Below are 20,226 nucleotides of genomic sequence, written 5' to 3'. Positions count from 1 at the left end.
AGAGGGCAGCGCCGCCCCCCCACCCCCCACCCCCCGCCCTCCCCGTGGGTCTGGTTGTGCTTCCTCCCCCACCACCCCCGCCACTTCTTCTCCGCCGCTCCCCTTGCGGCCGCCGACCGACCCTGGGCGGTGGGGGGCAGCGTGGGGCTGGCTCGCCCCCGCCCGACCTCCCTCCCCCCGCAACCCGGGCACCGCTGCATCCTCCTCCTGCGGCGGGAGACGGGGGGAGTGTGAGTGTGCGAAGTGGAAGAAACTCCCGCCGGATCGTTCAGGGGAGATTTGGGGCTTTTTTTCCCCCCTTCCCCTTTTTTTCCTTTTTCTCCCTCCCCGCCCCCCCCCCCCCACCCGCGAATCCGCGCAGCAGCAGGTGACCGGCTCGGCCCCTGTTTGCACCGGCGGGCTCCCCCCGCCCCCTGCCCCCCGCCCCCTGGACCATCCTTTATACCGGGGGAGCGTGTGCACTGCGGTCCTTGCTCCGGGAATCGCTGCTGCTCTTCCCATTCGCCAAGGGCTTTCCAATCACCTGCCTCTGCCACCCTCTTCTCGCCGCTCTTTGTACTTTATTTTCACGTGCTCTTTACTAACACAGCTATTTTTAAATCCCGCTTGGATTTCTTTATTTCTCTCTCTTTCTCCCTTTTTTTTCCTTTTTTTTTTCTTTTTTTTTTTCCTTTTTTTTCCCCTTTTTTTTTTTTTTCCGGGGGGTGGGTGGGGGGGAGGGAGGTTTGCATCTCCCTAAGGGAAAGATCCCACCAGCCAACCCAGCTCCGCCGCTGCTGCATCCATCCATTCATTTTTATGGTCACTAGCAGCCTATCCCGGTAGCAGAAGGTGCAGAGAAGTGGGAGGCAGAGAGAGAGGGAGAGAGGGAGAGATCGGGACAGCCAGGATGGCCGAGAGAAAGAGGAACTGGAATAAAGAAGATGACCTGCCTGTGTATCTAGCAAGGCCGGGTACGACAGCCCAGACACCACGGCAGAAATACGGGGGGATGTTCGCCTCCGTGGAGGGGGCCTACGAGAACAAAACCATCGACTTCGACGCCTACAGCGTGGGGAAGAAGGGGTCCCGGACCCCGCGGAGCGGCAGCCGGCACGACATGTTGGACGGGGGGGACAACTACAGCGAGACAGCCAGCGACATCAGCGAGGTCTCCGGCTCCGTCATCAGCTCCCCGGGAGACCGGGAGGACAAGACACCGGGCGTGGAGATCAGATACCCCGCGGGGAAAGAGCTGCTGCAGGGCCAGGACAATGGGCAGGTGAGCGGGGACCCGGGACGGGGGGCGGGAGCCGCCGCCCCCGTGAGCCGGGCCGAGCCGAACCGCAGAGCCCCTCTCGCCGGCGCTGGGGTACGGGGAAAGCCTTGGCCGGGGAGTTTTCGGCACGGAAGGTCGGGAAGGTACGGACCCCGCCTCCTGGATAGGGTGCTGCTGGCCTCTAAACTATCTCACTTGCCCGAGCGAGGCGAGGGAGGCGAGCCCAGAAATCGTTTCCCTTTGTAAGTGATGGCGATGAGTTTTCTGCGTTTCCCTTCCTGCCGGCTAAACCGCTGCCCGTGCCGGCTGGGCTGAGGGGATGGGGGGGGCGGGGGGTGGGCGGCAGTCCGGCCCGCGTCGGCGCTTCTCTGCCGCCCCCCGGAACAAAGCAGCCCCGCTCCGCTGCTGGGCCCGCCGGGAGAGGTCCGCGGAGCCCGGCTCGGGCAGAGACCCCGACTCTCTCCCGGCTCCCGGCGCCACGCGCCGTCATTGTCTCCCGGACAGGGAGCCCGTCAGGCGGCGGGGACCCGCCGGAACCTTTGCTCGGGGGTTCCCCACCTCTGGGGCTGCCGCCGGCTCTCACGTTGTCGACTTCAGGAAAAAGTGGGGCCGGTGGGGCTGGGTAGCCCCTGCCACCTGTGCTTCTCCATCTTACCCCTGTCTGCGGCATGCAGGCTGGAGGCAGACCCGGGGGCTGGCTCCCCTGGGAACCGGGGCTGTCATTGATTTCTCCTCGGGAAGAAATGCGGCCTTGCAGTCCTGTCCCTGCATAGATGCTCCCTTTCCTTTCGCACCCGGCCTGGAGGCGGCACGGCCTGTCCACGCTCTGCTCTTTCCGCAGGCTAAACTGAGAGTTTCCACTCTTTTCTCCCCCTCTCCAATTTGAGCACGGATAGGGTGCTGGTCCCCTCTGGTCTGGGAGCTGGGTGTAGGTGCCAGACGGCCACCCATATGGCCTGGTGGGTGCTCGCTGTGGTGGCACAGTAGCACGAGCAGGCAGGGCTTGGCGGGACGCTGCGCCTGCTGTGGTGCCACTTCACTGCAACGACCTCGGGGTCGCCTTCAGAGGCTGCCAGCTGCAGTGCAGTCTGCTCTTTCCCAGCTCACCTGAACCCCTCCGTCCTTTCCATCAGTGCCCTGGGGCAGCGGGAGGGCACAGCACATATCCTGAACGTTCTGTATCTTCTGGGACATCCTTGGTGCCTCCTGCCCATCTTCCCTGCTTCCCAGTTCAGCCTGCAGCTCAGGCCAGTGAGAACATTGCATGCTACCTCCCCGGATCAATCTGTGCCTCCAAAGTTGTCTGGCTCTCGACTGGACTTGCGAGGGGGTGAGAAGGGGACTGGCTGTAAAATAGGCAAGATTTGGCCACTGGCTTAGGAAGATGCATTGTAAGCAGCAGCCACATGCCTGACCCCTGCGTAGCGACTGCCAGAGCTTTTTGCAAGCGCAGAGTTGTGATTTTGGAGGAGATGTGTCAGGGATGTGGCCTGGGTGGGAAATGCCTCAGATCTGTGTGTGTGTCGCAGGGATGTGCTTGTCGTTGTGGGGGATTAGCATGGGCGCAGCTTTGCTGTGCCTCTTGCCCTTCCTGCAGTTGTGCATGGAGCCTTAACGAAGCATGGTGGATGGAGGGGGGCACTCTGCGAGTCAGAAAGGTTTCAATTCCTCGCTTTTCCTCTCTGGCAGCTGCTGGCATCGCATCCACCTGGCCTGGCCTGACTGTGCTGGGATGTACAGCCCCATGGCCTCGCTGGGGACGGGGCAGAGAAGGGGAGTGCCACTGGAGAGTGAAAAGAAGGGCAGAGCAGAGTAATGCTGTTGGGGTCAGAGCCATTGGTGGGACAGAGCAGGGCAGTGCCATCGGGGTCAGTGCCATCGAGGACGGAGCTGGGCAGTGCTGTGGGGACAGGACTGGGCTGTGCCATGGGGTCGGTGCCATAGGGACAGAGCAGGCAGTGCCATTGCCATGCGCTACGCGGTAGGACCCACAGCCGGGGATCACCCCCCCCCCCCCATCCCCACCCTGCGGGAGCCCACGCGTGGGACCCCGCAGGTGACCCGAGCCTGCGAGCGGGGCGGTGGCGGAGCTGGGGGTGGGGTGTGGGGGGGGTGGCGTTTCCCGGCGCCGGTGCGGGAGGGAGAGAGTGAGGCTCCGGCTGGATTGATGGGCTGGGAAGGGGGGCCGAGGGGGTAGGGGTGGGGGACAGGAGGGAAGGAAGCGCTTCCTGGGTTGAGCTGAGCGAATCCCGCTCCGACCTGCAGCCAGGAGGGCGCTGCTGCCGCCGGGAAAGGCAGCGCCCGCCGCCCTTCCCCCCCCCCCCCCCCACCCCCCACCCCGGGAGCCGCGTCCCTGTTTTATTGCAGCCGGGGAAAAAAAAAAGGTGCCGGGTTTGTCTGGCTCCCCTTCCCCTTCTGGGCGAGGAAACTTTGCCTCCATTACCCAGCTCCGCCGGGCCGCCCCCCGCCCCACCCCATCACCCCACCGCGCTCTGAATCGTTATTCCTCTTTCGACCGCCGGTGTTTTTCCGCCGGGCTCGGCTTGCTCCTCGGGCTGTTTTTGGTGCGCCCGGCGCTGGCGAGAGCCGACATGTCTTACCAGGGCAAGAAGAGCATCCCTCACATAACGGTAAGTGGATGCCGGCACGCAGCCGGCCGCTGCCCTCGCTCCTTTGTTAGCGGGGCGGGGAAGGGCGGGAGGCGGCAGCGGCCGCGGCCGCGCAGTGCCCCACGGAGGGCGGCGGAGGGGCCCGCAGTGCTATGGGGCCGCGGCCGGGGAGCCCCGGGGATGGGTGGGTGCGGGCGCCGATGCCCTCCCCTCTTCCTCGGGCTGTTGGTTTTATTTTATTTTATTTTGGTTTATTTTATTTTATTTTATTTTATTTTATTTTATTTTATTTTATTTTATTTTATTTTATTTTTCTGGGTTTTTTTTTGTTTTGTTTTATTTTTCCCCTTTCCTCGCCCCCCCGTACAGCGCTCTGTGCTCTGTCGCCAGCCTGGGGGTCGGGGCGGGCAGGGCCGGCGGGAGGCTCGTCCCGGCGCTGGCGGGGCCGGGGGCTGGGGGCCGGGGGCGGCGGTGCCGCCCTCCCGAGGAGCGGGGCCCGGGGGAGGTTGGGCCGCCGGGCGACGCAGAACAAAAGAGGGAGGGGACGATCCGCAGCACAACGTGCCCCCGCCGCTCCCCCACCTCCCCCCCACGGCAGAGGGCAGGGGCAGCGCAGCCCCCGGCGGGGGCAGGGGGCAGTAGGAGCCAGGGCGGGCTGGGGGTGCGGAGAGATTGGGGAGGGGGAAACCAGGAGAGAGGGGGAAGCGTGGAAAATCAAAGAGCGCCATGATGCCAGCACCAGCACCCCTGCGCGCTGGTAATGCATCAGACGCGGTGGGGATCAGCAGTCAAAGAGTTAATGATAACCGTCCGTCCTGCCCGTGCCTGCCGCCCCATCTTTTATCCCCGAGCAGGGCTACAGCGGGGCGTGCTCGCCATGCCAGAAAGAAAGGACCTGGGTGCTGTGGGTCAGTGTATTGTTTCCCACGGGCGCACCGCATCCACACGGGCTGGGGATGCAGAGATGGCGGGGAGGGGGCTTTCGGGGGATATTTCCCCCGGAGTTCGGACAAGCAGAGATTTTTCGCCATCACGGGGGTCAGTCTCCAGGCTGGTGCCCTCTTTCCCCTCGGGGGGCCAGATCAGTGGGGTGATCGGGTCCCTGCTGCTGTGGAAACCGGGGCGGAGGTGAGCTCGAAGGGGCTTGGGTGGGTGGGCATTCTCAGGAAAGCTGGCACTGCTGAGGTGCAGGGCGAGTTCCAGTTGATGGAGAGAGGGATGGCTGGTGGGTGTGGCAGCTTCCTGAGCAAACCTGGTGGTTAAAACCCGCATTCGAGCCAGTGTTACAAGGCGTGTAAGCACCTCGAGGTTTTCTCAAAATTAAAAAAATCCTTTAGCCAAAATATTTTGCCAGGAGGGGAACAGCCTCCTTCTAAAAGCAGGGTTGTTGGCACGGAAGTGCTGCATTCGTACAGCTTTCCACTAGCAACAGGCAGCAGGGCCTGCTGGCCAAGGCTGAGCCTGGGTGTTGCAGTGGCTCTTTGGGTGACAGCTCCTCTCTCCTCAGGGCATCCTGGGACTTGGGGTGACGCGGGGTGCCTCTGGGCCAGCGGAGGCCCTGGCTGCCCGCTGGGTGTGCGTCAGGTACTTCGTCCGTGGCTCAGCCTTCTTGAGACAACCCATAGCTGGTTGTTTGCTCTCCAGTCTGCAGTAAAAGAAGAAACTGGAAGAATTGCAAGTGTTTGCCTTGGAATGAACAGTTCGTTTTAATTTCTTTACTTCTCACAAATTTCCTTCTCTGTGCTGGTGAGAGGATTGCTGGGAAAAATAAAGCCCAAGCCTCAGCCTGCTGTGTTTGAAATGGGATGTGTTGAAGCTTCTATAGATGAATATTCATTAACGGTAGTGAGTTCTGTGACCAAGTCAAAGGCATAAATTACCATTAGTGAAGTTGGCAGGCATCAGACTTGGACTGCCTTTTTTATTTGAATGTTTTACACTTTTGACCCTTCTTCTCCTCCAGCAAAAGCAAATCACACACTGTGATTGTGCCTTGTACACACTGTCCAAGAGCCCACCGAGTCTGCATGTATCTTCTGAAAGCCCCATTCCAGTATGGTAAATTAGGTATTTCATCCTGCCGTGAAGGAAATACGTCCTTCTGGACTCCGAGGAAATGTCATAGCTCTGTAAAGTTATGCAACAACAGCAGCGATGATGAAATTATATTAAAATGTCATTTGTTACTGTGCTTAACATCCCTTAGCTGCTCTTTGGAGCTACACTAGCTCCTGGATTTGTTGGAATAGTGAGAAGCTAATTTTTGACAGTGTCCTGTGTGCTCGTACTTTGCTGTGGATCTTCCCATACTAAGCCTGTGTTCCTTGCGTGGGGCCAGGAGCCGTCCTGAGCACACAAGAGCACCCAGCATCCTGCCACAGCATCCAGCCACAGGCACTCTCTGCAGTCAGTACCTGGCCAAAACTTCTCTCTAAATTGCTTCTGCAATTTATCCTGTTTGTGACTCTCCTGCTGCCCTTTATGAGTCCCACACAGCATCCAGGCTTGCTGTTGTTTGCCATCGAGTTGAACTGGAGACACTGGGCCACTTTCACTGTAATGATGGTGGGAAGGATCTCTGTATTTGAAGCACCGGACCTGTCTCTGGGTGACATAAAATAGAGATGGGCTCAATCAGTGAGCGTAAGCCCTTCGGTCACATCCTCTGTGCTGTGCTGGAGTCCTTGGAGGTCTCACTCCCCTGGTCCAGGAGCGTTAGCTGGGGATGGAGTGGGATGTGCAGAACATAAGGGTGGCCAGGAGTGCATCTGCAGGAGCGTATTTCTCAGGCTGTGTTGTACAGTCGGCCACCACATCCATTACTGAGGTGTTTTTCTGCATGAGGTGGCAATCTTTTGTGCTTCAGTTGTGCAGGCATGCTCTCATGCAGACCAGATTTTCCAGGATATGTCCCCTGCCTGCCCCGCCCATTGCTTTTAACGTCGCTGTTATACTCCTCTTGTGCAGCATATTACAGGGAATCAATGGGGATGATGACACTGAAAGATCTGTTGTAAATAATTTTGGCTTGTGTGCTTTGGTAGTGCTTGGCACTTTTCAAGCAAGGCCTCAGCCCAGCTGAACTGAAAATTACAGTTGTATACAGAGCACGATTTTTTAAAAAAGTGTGTGGTCTGTAGAATGTCTGTTAGAGGACTTGATTGTGCCAGTAGCGATTGCAACCATTAAAATGTAATCAGCATGAGCTCAGTGAAGAGGAGGTGTGAAGACAACTCTACGGAGCAAAGAGAAAATAGCTCGTCACCAAAGCAAGGAGAGACATGGGAGAGGCAAATGGTGCCCGAATCTCTTTGAAAAGGCAGTCATATTCCTGGGAAGGGTTCAAGGGTTGACTTATGAATGGAGGAAGGAGCTGCTGGTCCTGAGCTGGCAGACTGTAAGGCATGGGGAGACAGAGAGCTCAAAAATGTGGTGTTACAGAGGAAGGATCTCACTGTTGAGCTTCGCAAGTAAAGAGAAGAGCTGGCACAAGATGAGAAAAAGAAGCAGATGCAGAAAAAAAATGAAGAGAGGCTGGAGAAATTCATAGGAGTGGGCACAGAGAATAATTTTTAGTTGTAGCCTTTTGAATTGATTGACGCGAAGAGAGCTGAGAAATAAGTAGGCTTCAGCTGAATGTGGCAGAATACTTTGAGAGAGAAAAAAAAGCATTCCTCTGGTCTTTTGCTGTGTGAGACGTTGGTCTCAAGCTAAGTACTGAGGGTCAAGATGAGAAACTTTCAGTTTGGCCTGGGGTGCTGGTGCTGGGGTAGCCTGAGGTGTTCTGATGTGAGACAGAGCGAGAGCTGCCAGCCACCAGCCGATTCACTTTTGGCACCGGAGATGACACGTCCTACAGATGCAAGGCATGGTGAGTACCTGGACTGGGGAACCAAAGTCTGCGTCTAGGTCTGTTCCATGCCTCCCCTGGCCATGCTTTTTTCCCACCCACGTTTGTTTATCAGTATGAAGCTACACGCAGAGTGGTGTGTGACTTGCCAAAGTGTTTGAAAAGCCTACTGAGTGCTGGGCATGGGAATGGTGTCTCACATTGTTATTCTGCTGTTGGCGCAAGATTTGGACTGATTTAAACAGCACTTTTTGTCCTGCTGTAAAACACCAAGGCCTGGGACTTCTGGATCCCTCCTTACTCTTGAATATTTGCTTAATACTCAAAGTTACATTTTTGTATCTGTGGCTGTTTAGTAGACTTGGCCCTTCTCAGTTTACTTCTCTGTCGATGAACGTTTGTGAATTCACGTTGTGTATTGCACTGGACTTGGCAGCTCTGGAGATGCTTTAGCTGCTTCAGTAGAAGTTGTTGGACTTCCAGAAATCACCATTTCTGTGATTCTATGAAGTCTTTTCATTTTTCTAGGGGAGAAAAAGTGGCCACAGTGTTTAAGCCACTTGAATTTGGTGTCTTAAATGACATTCAGAGTAACCTTCTGGGGACATTTCTGTGGAGATTGAAACCTTTGGCAGAGGGACAGAAAGAAGGGTTTGGGGCGGTGATTTCTTCAGCTGCCACAGCCAGCTCGTCAGTCGGTGCCCTCAGCAGGGCATCAGAGTTTTCAGCATCAGAGCTGGTACCACCACAGGGAGTTGAGCTGTGCTTTGCTGGAAGCTGGGTGGGTTTGGAAAGGGGACAGTGCCTGTCTGGGAAGGCAACTGATGCGGTGAGGTGGTTGCTCAGCAAGTCTGAATCTCCTTACAAGTGTTGAGGGCAGCTGCTGGCAGTGAACCACTTTCCTGACAAGACGTCAGGGTCTGTTTTCTCCTTTGCTGCCATTTCTTTCGTAAGCGTGTTTATACAGGTGGTAAAAAGGAGAAGCTTCATTTGCCTTTATGGGAGTGGAAGCCAGGAAAGCCCACTGGCTTGTGAAGCAGTTGGACGCTGAGGGTTAGTTGGGATAAATTTCTTGCTGCTTTTTAGGTAGGAGAGAGATGGAACAGAGATGAGAAGCAAAATAATTTGCAGGTTTCTAATCTTGCAACAGGCAAAGATGGTGACTTAGTCCCCTGGGACAGAGATGCTTCAGGATTGCTTTGCTTGTCACTTGATGCACTTGTCACAAGATGAAGTTTTCATCATTAGTGTATGTCCTGATGAGGTTTAAGGCCTCAGCTCTTGCGTATGTTCCTACCGAATAATAAATGTCCCTTCTGACTTCAGTAAAGTCTCTGTGTAAAACCTCTCTAAGTAAAGCTGATCACCCTTGCCCGCCTTGCAGGTGGCTGGCTGGAGGAGTGTGTACTGCTCAGAGCTAAGAGACTGTGGAAGGGTTGTTCGTGGTGCCGAGACCATGGAGCAGCAAGTGTTGCAACTTTCTGTGACTTGCAGGAAAAGTAGATATGTGAGGCAACAAGACAGCAAAAAGTGTCTTGTACTTGCAAGCAAAATGCATCTGTATCCACCACATTTAGTCAATGATGAATTGCCATCACTAACATCATATTCAAAGACATTTTCTACTATTCTGTTTCCCTTGCATCCACCTCCTCCGTCAGAGACGGGGTTCCTCATGGTCTTTGCCGGATTTTGACCACGACAGGTGCCGAGGCTGATGTGTCCCAGTAACCCAATGCAGGTTTCTGACTAGAACTTAGATAAAACTCATCTTCAGTTTGGTGGCACACAGCAGCCAACCGTGCTGTAAAAGGCTGTTGTTTTCCCAAGTTTAACCTTTCCTATGAATGGCTTGCTGAGATTTTGAGATCAGCTCTAATTGATGTAGCCTGTGTGTGACCCAAGAGATGGCTGTAAAAACACACAATGCAATGGGTTCAACCTTCCAGTCCATACTTAGTGAAAACCCTGCTGATGCCAATGAATATTGTCATCCGTAAGATGTTTGTTGTGCTTCCCTTCTAAAGGCAAAGTAAAGATGACATTTACAGTGAAGAAATCCCGGTGGAATTTGTAGCTGTAGGAGTAGCCTTTTTAAACTGTGTGATTAAGGAGTAAAATTGCTAGCTGAATAGAAAGTCAGGTCTCCAAAGGGGAAACAAAAGAACATCAGATCTTTTAAATGAATAAAGATGAATGAATATATTGGCTACAGACCAAGAGACGGCATTACTACAGTCAACATAATCCTTCCTAAATGAATTGCCATATACCGGAGTGCATTTAAGAAAAGAACCTTAAAACCAGGGTTCTCCTTTAGTAGCCTATGGGAAATGATGCCTCAAGGATACAGTGTTTTACAAGGACATCCCTGAGTTCATTCAGGGATCACCCTAGCTAAAAATTACTTCCTGTGGAGGGTAACCTAGATGTGAAATTCCAAAGGAAGGCTAGTGCTGATTAAAAGCACGTCTTCAATAAGCAGACAGTAGTTCATGAAATCCCATTTACAGCTCTTTGATCCTTAGGAAAGGATTTTAAGCAAGCATTCCTCATGGGAAGAATGTCTTTCTTCTTTTGCTGTTAAGTTTAAAAATGTTCTTATTTGTAAGTACTTTGCTAAAAGCAAGGTAATTTAATGGTATTGTATCACAACTGGGTCTGAATCTGACCGGCACTGACAAGAGACATCCAAGTATATCCACAAAATAAATATTTTTAGAATCTCTTGTATATTATGGGAGATAAGCTTGTGTGGAGGGATGCACGGAAGCATCCGACGAGCTCCGAGTGTCTCCCTCCATTGTCTGCCAGTCGAACTTTTGCCTTTGAGAAACTGCTCCCTTGCAAATTGTCTACTTGTTGAGGTTTGGGTAATAAAGGAGAACACAAACATTGGCCTGCGGCTTTTGAACCTTCCCTCTAACTTGGGAATGCTGTGTCTTTTCTAACTCCCACTGGTGTTATTAAAGCCTTAGCAACAAAGAATTCTTGAATGCTAAAAAAGTAAAGATGAATGCCTTGGCTCCAAGTATCATAACGTAGCCTCGTGCCTTATGTCTGTTGTATTTAATCTGATGTCTTTTAAACCACATGCGTTTATAGGCAGAGAATTGGAAATACAGGTGGATTTGGGATTTAAACTGTTTTCAAATGCCTATTTAGCATAAAATCCTTAGTCATCTTCAGGGCCATTGAGTAATCTGGATTTTAGAGAATACAGCCGTTGTTGCTCTGGAGATGCGAGGACAATGGTGTATTCTAGTAAGTTCTTAAAATTACACAAAGGATGAAATCACTCTTGAGTGTTTCCTCCTCCTTTAGGCCTGGAAAATCTGGGGCTGGGAGTGCTGCAATGACTTTTTCAGTTGGCAGTGGCTGCAATGCAGCAATCGTAAAAGTCCAAACCCAAGAATGAAGCAGCCCTTAGACCCATGTGCTGGGTATGTTGTATGAAGTTCATTATAACTAAATTACAAAGCAAACTGTAAGTAAGTAAAAAGGCATAATTTACTTGATTTAGAGCTGGAGTTGTAATAGATAGACATTCCTTTCATGGAAGAAAAGGAAAAATATTATAGCATATATCAGAATTACAGTCTGGATAGGTGCTGCTACTTGATGAAAACACTGCTTTTGAAATCTCTTTGCATCTTTTTATAAGGCTAGAATAGATAATGGCGGTTTCTTTCTTTTTTTTTTTTTTTTTGTTTTCCCCAGGCTCCATCTTGTACGATAGAGGTGTGGTTTTCCCTGAAAGGTGCCTGCAAGTGCAGGACCATGAATGTCGATATTGAAGAGAAGCATGTGGTTTGCTATGACTTGTGCTGCATTTTATTTTGACATGCTACACCAATTTGAAATATACATATTTAGTAAGTCTTATGTTGGAAGATGACAGTTTTATTTCTTCTGTTACTGTGGTTTTTAGTAGTTCCAGAAGCAGATTGAGAACTGCGTGTGTAAAAAGTATATTTGATTTTTGTTGTGTGTAGTATTTTTAAATACCTCTAGCTCTTGAATGGAGTAGGTGAATGAAAAAAGGCTAATCTTAAGTTTCTTTGCAATTGTTCCCGCTCTAGCATTTGATTCTAACATTTGGGTCATTTTTACAAATAGCCCAGAGTACTGACCAAGGGAATCTGACCTCACTGTAATTGCGCGGAGCCCACTGCAGAGCTGGGGACCGCAGCAGGGCTCAGGCTCGTCACCCGGCAGGTTGATGCGGACGCTGCTTGTCTCTGCTGTCCGTTGGGAGCGTGTGAAAATAGGACACGCTTCACAAGAGCCAAGCCAGGCTCCTAAAAACCCAGCAAAACAGGCAATTTGTACAAATTGTGCCGGTCACCGGATTACAGATGTTTCGTGTCGTGCTCGCTGTAATGCAAACAACAGTTGTAAGGGAGCAAAAGCCACCGCCTCGCGTGGGAGCGGCCAGCCCCTCCTCCTGCAGCAAAGGATGCTGAGTTTGTGGCATCTCCTTCTGCTGCCATGAAAATTGCTGTCATGTCACGGACTGAGCTCTGTAGCTTTGCTGCCAGATTAAGAAGGAGAAGCTAGACTGCAATTAGCAAAAAACCACCAGGAAAGCAGTGCAGGGGGTTTGAAGGTGAAGAGCTGTGAGGAACAGGAATGGCTGTATCATGCTTGGCAGCGGGCTGAGCTGGGAGGTGCCGGAGCGCTTGTACAATGGAGCTGCAGGGAGAAGGAGATAAGCATCGCTGCTGTGCTGATGCTGTGTCACAGCCAGGCAGAAGGCCCGGAAGCAAACAGCGTGACATTGACGCAGTCGCATCATCGCAGCAGCGATGGGTGGAGGAGACTCGGCTCCCCCACCCCGCAGTGAGTGCTGAGCAGTGGCCTGGATTTACAGTGGTGCTTTCCACGTCTCCCATGTCAATGAGAGCAGGAGTTTTTTTTCCCCTTGAATCTTGGCACCTAATCAATGCTCAGTTTTGCTGTGTTCTGCTGTCTGTCCCTGGCAGGCTGGAGGGAGGAGAGGGTCCTGACAGCCTCCCTTGGCTTGCGCCGGGGAGAGCTAGACTGGCAGCTTCTCCTGCCAGGCAATGCACAGAAAACTTGTTACGGAGCCCTTAGGGCTCAGCAGGCAGGGCACCGGAGACCGAGACATCTGTTAACTGAACAGAGAGGTGGCAGCCACCCTGTGAAGGCTTGTGCTGTTGTCACCCCTGATCTGAGTGATGCATGGGATTCGGGTCACCTCCATGCCCGCTTTCCCCAGAGTGTGGCTGTCCTCCCGCCTGGAACATTGTCCAGGTAGAAGACGACTTTGGTCCTTGTTTTTTTGCTGGGCATTTGGCCAGAAATTTTTCTTGGTAAAAAAACTACAAGGAGCCTGCCTGGCAGCAGACCCCTGGTAAATAATAAATGGCCCATGACTATACATAGCCGGGCTGCGTGCCCGAGGGGGCTAACCCACTTCACAGACCCCGTGTGCGCCCAGATTTCTGTCCAGGCTTTCACTGCAGCAAGTACTGGTGACCTAAACCAGTGCTGCAGCACCCAGGCATCGGTGGCTGTGGCAGCGGTGCAGGCTGGCAGCATCCCTTTGCCTTCAGAGCAGGGTGTGCCTGTGCCCGAAGCCCATGCTTGGGCAGTGGTGGGGGCTGAATACTCACACGCTGACCAAGGGTTTGGATGAAAGTTTATTTCATGAAGTGTGCAGCAAATGGCTGGTCAATGTTAACCCATACCTCCCTGCTAGTCAGTTATGTTTGTATATAATTTGCTGCATTTGCTGATTTACTGGAATAGAAATGTGTCAGAGATGTTTCCACGTCTGTGAGGTCCTGATGAAAGCTGGGCAAGGTTCTATGGCACCTTCCCCAGTGGCTTGGCACGCTACCTGAGGAGCAGCAAGATTTGCTGGTTTTTGGCAGCCTCGTCTCCCACGGCTTCCTACTCCTGCCTAGGGGCAACCTTAGCCAAACGCCAGCTCAGGTGCAGGACCTGCTCTCTTTTGCAACAATTTTGAATGGTTTGTATTTTCTTCTGAATGGCAAGGTGTCAGGAATTAGAACATTGAAAGTCTCCATGAAGTGCAGTTTTCTTTCTTTACCAGAATTTCTTAGACCCTCCGAAATTCTGAAGGAGAGACTTGTAGCTAAACATTCGGTATTCCTTTATAAACTGTAAGTGAGGCTTAATTTAATGGATGACTCACATAATTGCATGCCTTCTTGAGACAGTATTTATAGCCTTTTTAGTTTAATATTCTTCTAATACCTAGTTTTGCCACTTATATATGCATATTTATATATAAAAACTTATAAAATCCCTATGTCTATAATTATTTTTCTGGGGTTGTACTTCAGCTTTGTTTTTGTCTGTCTTATGTTCCCACGTGATTACATATCTTTCAATTTATTATGCATCTTCTGCTGTTTTAAAAGAAATAAAATGTAAGACATCTTGATGAGGATGCAGATTTTTGACTCATTAGCAGTGACAGATGCAGTGCTGTGGTAACGGTCCCTGCCCGCATCAGTAAGCTCTTACCTCTTGTAATTGGACAGTATTAATGTTTAGGACAGCAACTGAATGAGCTTAAAATAGAGCTCACAAGATGGTGGTCTCTGCAGGTCAGCAGTCTGTGTAGTAAATCGTCGTGGTGAGGAGATGCAACTGCCAGCACGTAGCAGAATAATTTATTACCATTCAGGCTGCTGATTCACAAGTCCTGCAATTACAAATGACGGTAGAGAGACTGGGGAGAAAACAGGGAGCCTACTCTGGCAAATTCCAGACTGAGGACTTGCACTTATCTCGATCCTTAAAGAGAGGGTACCACCATCAGGGGCAGGTCCTGGGGACATATTTCATTGTAGTTCTGTGTCTTGGTTCCCCCACAGGGTCATCTCGCCTCTGCAGTGCATGGAGAAGAGCCTCAAACCTTCTGTGCACATACTCTTTTGTCATGGACTGTATTTAAAATGTCTTTTTCCTCTTTCTTTCTCCCCTTAGAATGTCTGTTTATCCCTTTTTGCTTTTCTAGAATGATATAGAGGGCTATACAGGCTTCGAACCTGGAAAAGGTTCAAATACAAGCTGAAAAGTAGATATGCTACATGTAACTGAGAAGATACATTGACCAAAGGTTGTTGTAACACCCCTAGCTCTGACTGGGCGCTTTTTAATCAATAAATTTTTAGAAGTTCTGTATTGTTGTCCTGGTTTTACAGATGAGGAGACATATCAACTTGTTTAATTGTTTTCTAAGCTGGGAACTTGAGACGTGCATGGTTTATATGTGTGAGTCATCCTGTAATTAAACCAGGAATTGAGTCTGGAGTGAGGAGTATAAAACATGGACAAAATGGAGATTCTGGGTTGTTGTTTAGTGAGCCAAGGAAATAATTTGCAATAAATGCCTTTATTGTATGTGAATGAAGAAAGAAGGTTCTAAGTACTTTAGAGGTTTTCAGCATTCACAGTCCCTTGGCAAAAGTCTTTCCAAAAGCGTTATGTACTTGTCGTGGTTTAACCCCAGGTGGCAACTGAGCCCCACACAGCTGCTCGCTCACTCCTCTCCAGCGGGATGGGGGGAGAGAATCGGAAGGGTAAAAGTGAGAAAACTCATGAGCTGAGATAAAGGCAGTTTAATAATTGAAATAAAATCAAATGATAGCAGTAATTTAAAAAATTCTAATAAAAAGGGAGAGAAATAAAAACCAAGGAAGTCCCTCAGCAGCGCCCACCCCACCAACCTCCCTCCCAGCTTTATCTGCTGAACGTGACGCCAGACAGTAAGGGATATCCCTTTGGTCAGTTGGGGTCAGCTGTCCCAGCTGTGTCCCCTTCCAGCTTCTTGTGCACCTCCAGCCTCCTCGCTGGTGGGGTGGGGTGAGAGGCAGAAAAGGCCTTGACTCTGTGTGAGACCTGCTCAGCAGTGACTAAAACAGCCCTGCATTATCAACACTGTTTCCAGCACAGATCCAAAACACAGACCCCTACTAGCTACTGTGAAGAAAGTTAACTCTACCCCAGTCCAAAGCAGCATAGTACTGAAGTTACAGACTTTCCCTGTGTCTGGGTAGGTGCTAGGGTGCTGACGTTTCCAGTATGATGGAGTTCAAATATTGGCTCATAGGAATATGCAATGGTAAAGTTTGCTTTCTGTAAAATTTATTTTTGAGAATGGAGTGTAATAGAGAATAGAGAAAAATGGAAACAGATGATTGTTGTCAACAGTGCCAGAGAAGACTTGGTACTTGAACAGTTCTTTGCAGAAAAAAATGTTTGTTTTCTGGCATTTCAGAAAATACCAGGAGGCAGTAGCACTCTGATGTTCATGTGGTATTTCAGGTAAACCGAACTTTGGAGGCTGCACTCCCCTCCTCATTTATGGAGTGAGTGAGATACAGCGTGGGGAGCCTCAGTACAGAGTGCCCCTGACTAATGAGCAACCCTCATCCTGCAGGAATCACAAAGGAGACAACAGTCCATTCTTCGTGCCCACTAGAAACTGGATTTTCTGCTGTCGGTCTGTAGCACAGAATGGGAGACCCAAGCTGTGGGCCATGTCCCTTGGCTGCCTGGGCAGAGCGGCTGGGTTGACCCTGCCTCTGAGCTGAAGTTGCTTAAAGCAGCTTCCCAGGGAAGGAATTTCTGCATTACAGGGCTCAGCAGCTTCTCCTGACCTTGTCCCTTCTCATTTCAAGCTCCGTTACTCTTCCAGGGGTGCCAGGAGTCCCAAGTGAGCTCAGCTTGGCCGTTCCAGTGTTGGGCAGTTTATTCTGGTGGTTTCTCTTCCCTTTTTGGCCTTTGTATGGTCAAGTGGTGGTAAAAGGGGGAGGTGGCAGGATTTCAAGTGTTTCCATGTGAAATGAGTGCTGTTTTGAGGAAAAAAGACTGTGATGACCATGAGGCCTCGTGCCCCAAAATAAACAGAAATAAACATTCAGTGAAACTATGTTTTTCCTCTCCTATGCCATACATTCAGTATGTATCACCTGAATCTATGGCATAGACCTTTATATAGTGTTAATGCTTTGATGTTAATGGCTTTTTGTATAATATAAGCCTATTTGGTATCATCAGTATGTTATTATATTTATGTATTTCAACAAACCCACATTTCTTCCTTTCTTTTCCCCCCAGAGTGACCGACTACTCATTAAAGGTGGAAGAATTATCAATGATGACCACTCCTTCTATGCAGACATATACCTTGAAGATGGACTTATAAAGTTGGTTTTTTAAAATATTGAACTTTTTTTGCATGCCTGTTAGTATAGACTACTGTGATTTCTTGATGGTGCTGACCTGGAATCTTCCAGGTAGCATCTCAGTTACCTATAGGTGTGGAGCCATAGTAGAGGAGTGTTTAATTATGTATTAAGTTTAGATAAGTAGAAAATGTCTTTACTGATTTGCTTTTCCAACAGTTCAATCCCAGTTTCTTCAGAAATACTCAAGGCAAGTAGGCCTTCTCAACACGAGAAGTAATGGTAAGGACAATGGATATTTTTTGAGTCCATGTATGACAGAAGACGCGTTACAGCTTTATTCTGCACATCTAATCATGGCAAATGCAGCCATGCTGTAAAGGATTGTAGGCACAGAAATACGCCCTGTGTTACACAGTGGTAATGGGGACCTGCTCCTCAGTTCCCTGTTGCTTACTGCTGAAGTGTAGCATGTTCTGTTCTCTCATTTTTCTGCATTGCTCATATATACCTTTTCTTGCCTAGAAAAGGTATATGAGCTTAAATCTTCACACAATTGTAAAGAAAATCCTACTGATTTATCAGGATTTAAAATACAGGAACGAGGAAAGTATTCCTTAGGTGAAAAAACATGAAATACATGTTACTGATAGCCTCGGAAACAGTAACAGAGATGTCTATTTGTGTAGCTCTACTTTGGCTTGGTGGAGATGGGGGTCTCTAGTTTTGCAGTTATGTAGTCTGTACAAGCACTCTGGTGTACACAAGGATCAAAGCCTTTTTCTTGACTGCTGAAAATTGTCACTAGTGACCTAACAAGTCTGGTCTCCAGAAGCTAGAGTTTAATGCACAGGAACATAATTATGGTTATCTGGTAAATAATTCATTACCTACTTGTTTTTAGAACTCCCTTTCTTAAGAATATATAATCAAATTAGAAGTCTAATTCTTTGCATATCTGTGGCTATTTACATTATTTATGATTCAGGTCATTATAACAGAAAAAAAATTCTGAATGCTTGTATCCATGGACTATGCATTTTCTTTTTAATACTGCACTCTGCTTTTCCAGTTGCAGTATTACTTGCATTGCAGAAGTGGTGAAAGGAGCATATTGTTTTAAGTGGAGAAGGCACAAATTTATGAACATGGATATTTTTTAAATAGCAACAATCAACCAAGTTGTGCTCTCTCTGATAGGCGTTTTCATTGAGTTTTTCTCTGCTTTTGCTTGCTCAGATGCAGATTTCCTAGTAACACTTGTAAGCATCGGAGCTGATCTAACAACCAAATGCATGAGATGCTGTGAGTCTGAAACCACTGTGGATTTTTGGCCGTGATTCCCGAAATGCAGTGGTACTCAGTAGACAGGTCAGCAATGCCAAGCTTTCAGTTGCCCTGCCCTTTAGCAGCCCTTGCTGCAGTGCATATGCCCTAGTGAGACTACCTCTGAAATCCGTGCATGGACCCATACCTCCAGAAAGCATCACAGCTGCCCCAGATAGCTGGGATTAATAGTGAGTAAACAGACAGGATCTGAATTTTTAAAATGCCTTTATCTTTCCTGAAGGAGGCAGGTTTACTATTCAAGACCCTAGTCATGCCTCGTTTCCTGGGTTTAGATGACCCAAGTTTTTTCTTTGTAAACTGTGCAAGAAGTCCTGCTCTGAAAAGCAGCTGATTTGTGAGGTATGAGGTAGGCTTTGGTCCTAACTGTGTTCGGGTGATAAATTCTGCAGTTTAGGGAAGCACTGTATTTTCTGGGATTGGTCTCTTTTAGTTTCTTCAGCTGGAACTGCCCATTGTGTCTCAATATTTAACATAGTTGTTAAATGTTGCTCTGGATCCTTTGGAGCAGGACCCTGAACCACAGGCATCCACATTTCAGTGGATGCCCTAACTCTCCAGCTGCAGTTCCTGCTGATAATACAGAATTCTTTTCACAGAATGGAGCAGCCACCAAAACACTCAGCTCAGAATAGGCAATAGTGTTCTGGTTTTGCTGCGATATGAAAGATCTGGGTTAATGTTCTTATTCTGCAGTGGAAACTGATTGGAAGATAGAGGGTTGGGTTTCTCTGGCGGACTAGTGAAATGAAGTAGGGTCTTTTAAGGCTTGTGTCCCTGCAGATTGTCCTGCAGAGAGGAAGGCAGATAGAACATTGAATGTGTTTGAAGATCAGCTGTAGTTTGGAGGTTGGCAGATGCCTTGTCCTACCTGTCAATGCTGAAACTGGCTCTCTAGGTACAAGGGTGCAGTGGTGCATGTGGATTTTTCCTAGCTGAAACTTAAGCCCTGCACGCTCAGGTGGCAGCTGAGAGGCAGTTCTCCAGTATCTAAATAGTAAGTTAGTTATTTAGTAATTTAAATTGCCCTTGATATGTAAATAATATATTTTGCTTACATCTATCCTGTCTCTCATTTCCACCAGAGGAAACGAGCCCCAGTCTCCATGCCAAGAGGCAGGTCACAGTCTGGTGCTTGGTGCTTGCTGTCCTCTGTTCCGTCCCCGCCAAGGGGATGGGTCAGGTTCCTCTGGGCTGGAGGGAACTAACAACTGTGTGGGCTGGGTGGCTGGGGACGGGGTCTCCAGAGCTGGGTGGGCGATGAGCCAAGTTAGGGGCAGCTTCAGATGCCTAAAAGAGATCTGGGCTTGATAAGGACAGAACTCCGCTGAGTTCTGGGGGAGGTTTTCAGCTTTCACAGGTTCAGCTTATGATGAGTTGAAACCTGCTGTTTCCATTGTGCTTTAATCAGCTCATGTACAACAGAATTTACCAGCTCATTCAACTGAAGATGATAGACAGCATCAGCTTTCTGTGAGTGTAAGTTTTCTAGTTGCTGGTGCATCAGAAAACCAGCTCAGTCATTTGTACAGTGTCTAGAATACAGTTATCTGCGCTGTCGTTTTTTTTCACCCACAAGTAACTGAACGCCTTTCTTATTAACGTACACTTAGCAATTAACGACTCAGCAATTCAGGAATCCTGTCATATTATCTCTTACTCTGTGTTCTAGTCAGAATAAAAACAACCTTGAATGCCAGCCTTCTCCCAGCCTTCATCTGGATACCAGGGCAAGGGATGAGGCAGGTTCTTGGCAGGTGATAATGCGGCATCATCCACAAAGGCCATTTGGTCCCATGTCACTTCAGCATGGATGACTTCAGCCATCGCCAAATAAGCTGTTAACTCAGCTGCACACTGAATATAATGAGTCATCGAAAAACTTCCGTACATAATTAGCACTGTTCCACTTCATTAGGATATGTGTTTTTTGGAACAGGGGTAGGTACTGATTGTGGAAGAAAATAAAAATGA

The 20,226-nt window shown here is 49.5% G+C and overlaps 1 protein-coding gene across 2 annotated transcripts in view; it reads left to right on the top strand.

Annotated features, from left to right (window-relative positions):
• Positions 1 to 762: 762 nt before the first annotated feature.
• CRMP1 (collapsin response mediator protein 1) overlaps positions 763 to 20,226 on the top strand; it is a 51,554-nt gene continuing 32,090 nt past the window's right edge. Inside the window, exons 1-2 of one of the 2 annotated variants that reach the window (XM_086746944.1) lie at positions 763 to 1,261; positions 16,838 to 16,926. In XM_086746944.1, coding sequence (XP_086603070.1) covers positions 890 to 1,261; positions 16,838 to 16,926 — 461 coding nt within the window. In that variant the 5' untranslated portion in view covers positions 763 to 889. Of the gene's footprint in view, positions 1,262 to 3,599; positions 3,889 to 16,837; positions 16,927 to 20,226 lie in introns of those variants that run through there. The other variant, XM_086746946.1, reaches the window with a different exon arrangement.

Source organism: Chlamydotis macqueenii, chromosome 4 (genome assembly GCF_036417535.1).
Source record: "Chlamydotis macqueenii isolate bChlMac1 chromosome 4, bChlMac1.mat, whole genome shotgun sequence".
NCBI classification, from domain to species: domain Eukaryota; kingdom Metazoa; phylum Chordata; class Aves; order Otidiformes; family Otididae; genus Chlamydotis; species Chlamydotis macqueenii.
Note: the sequence above shows the minus strand (reverse complement) of the source record. Positions and strands in the feature narration are given on the sequence as shown.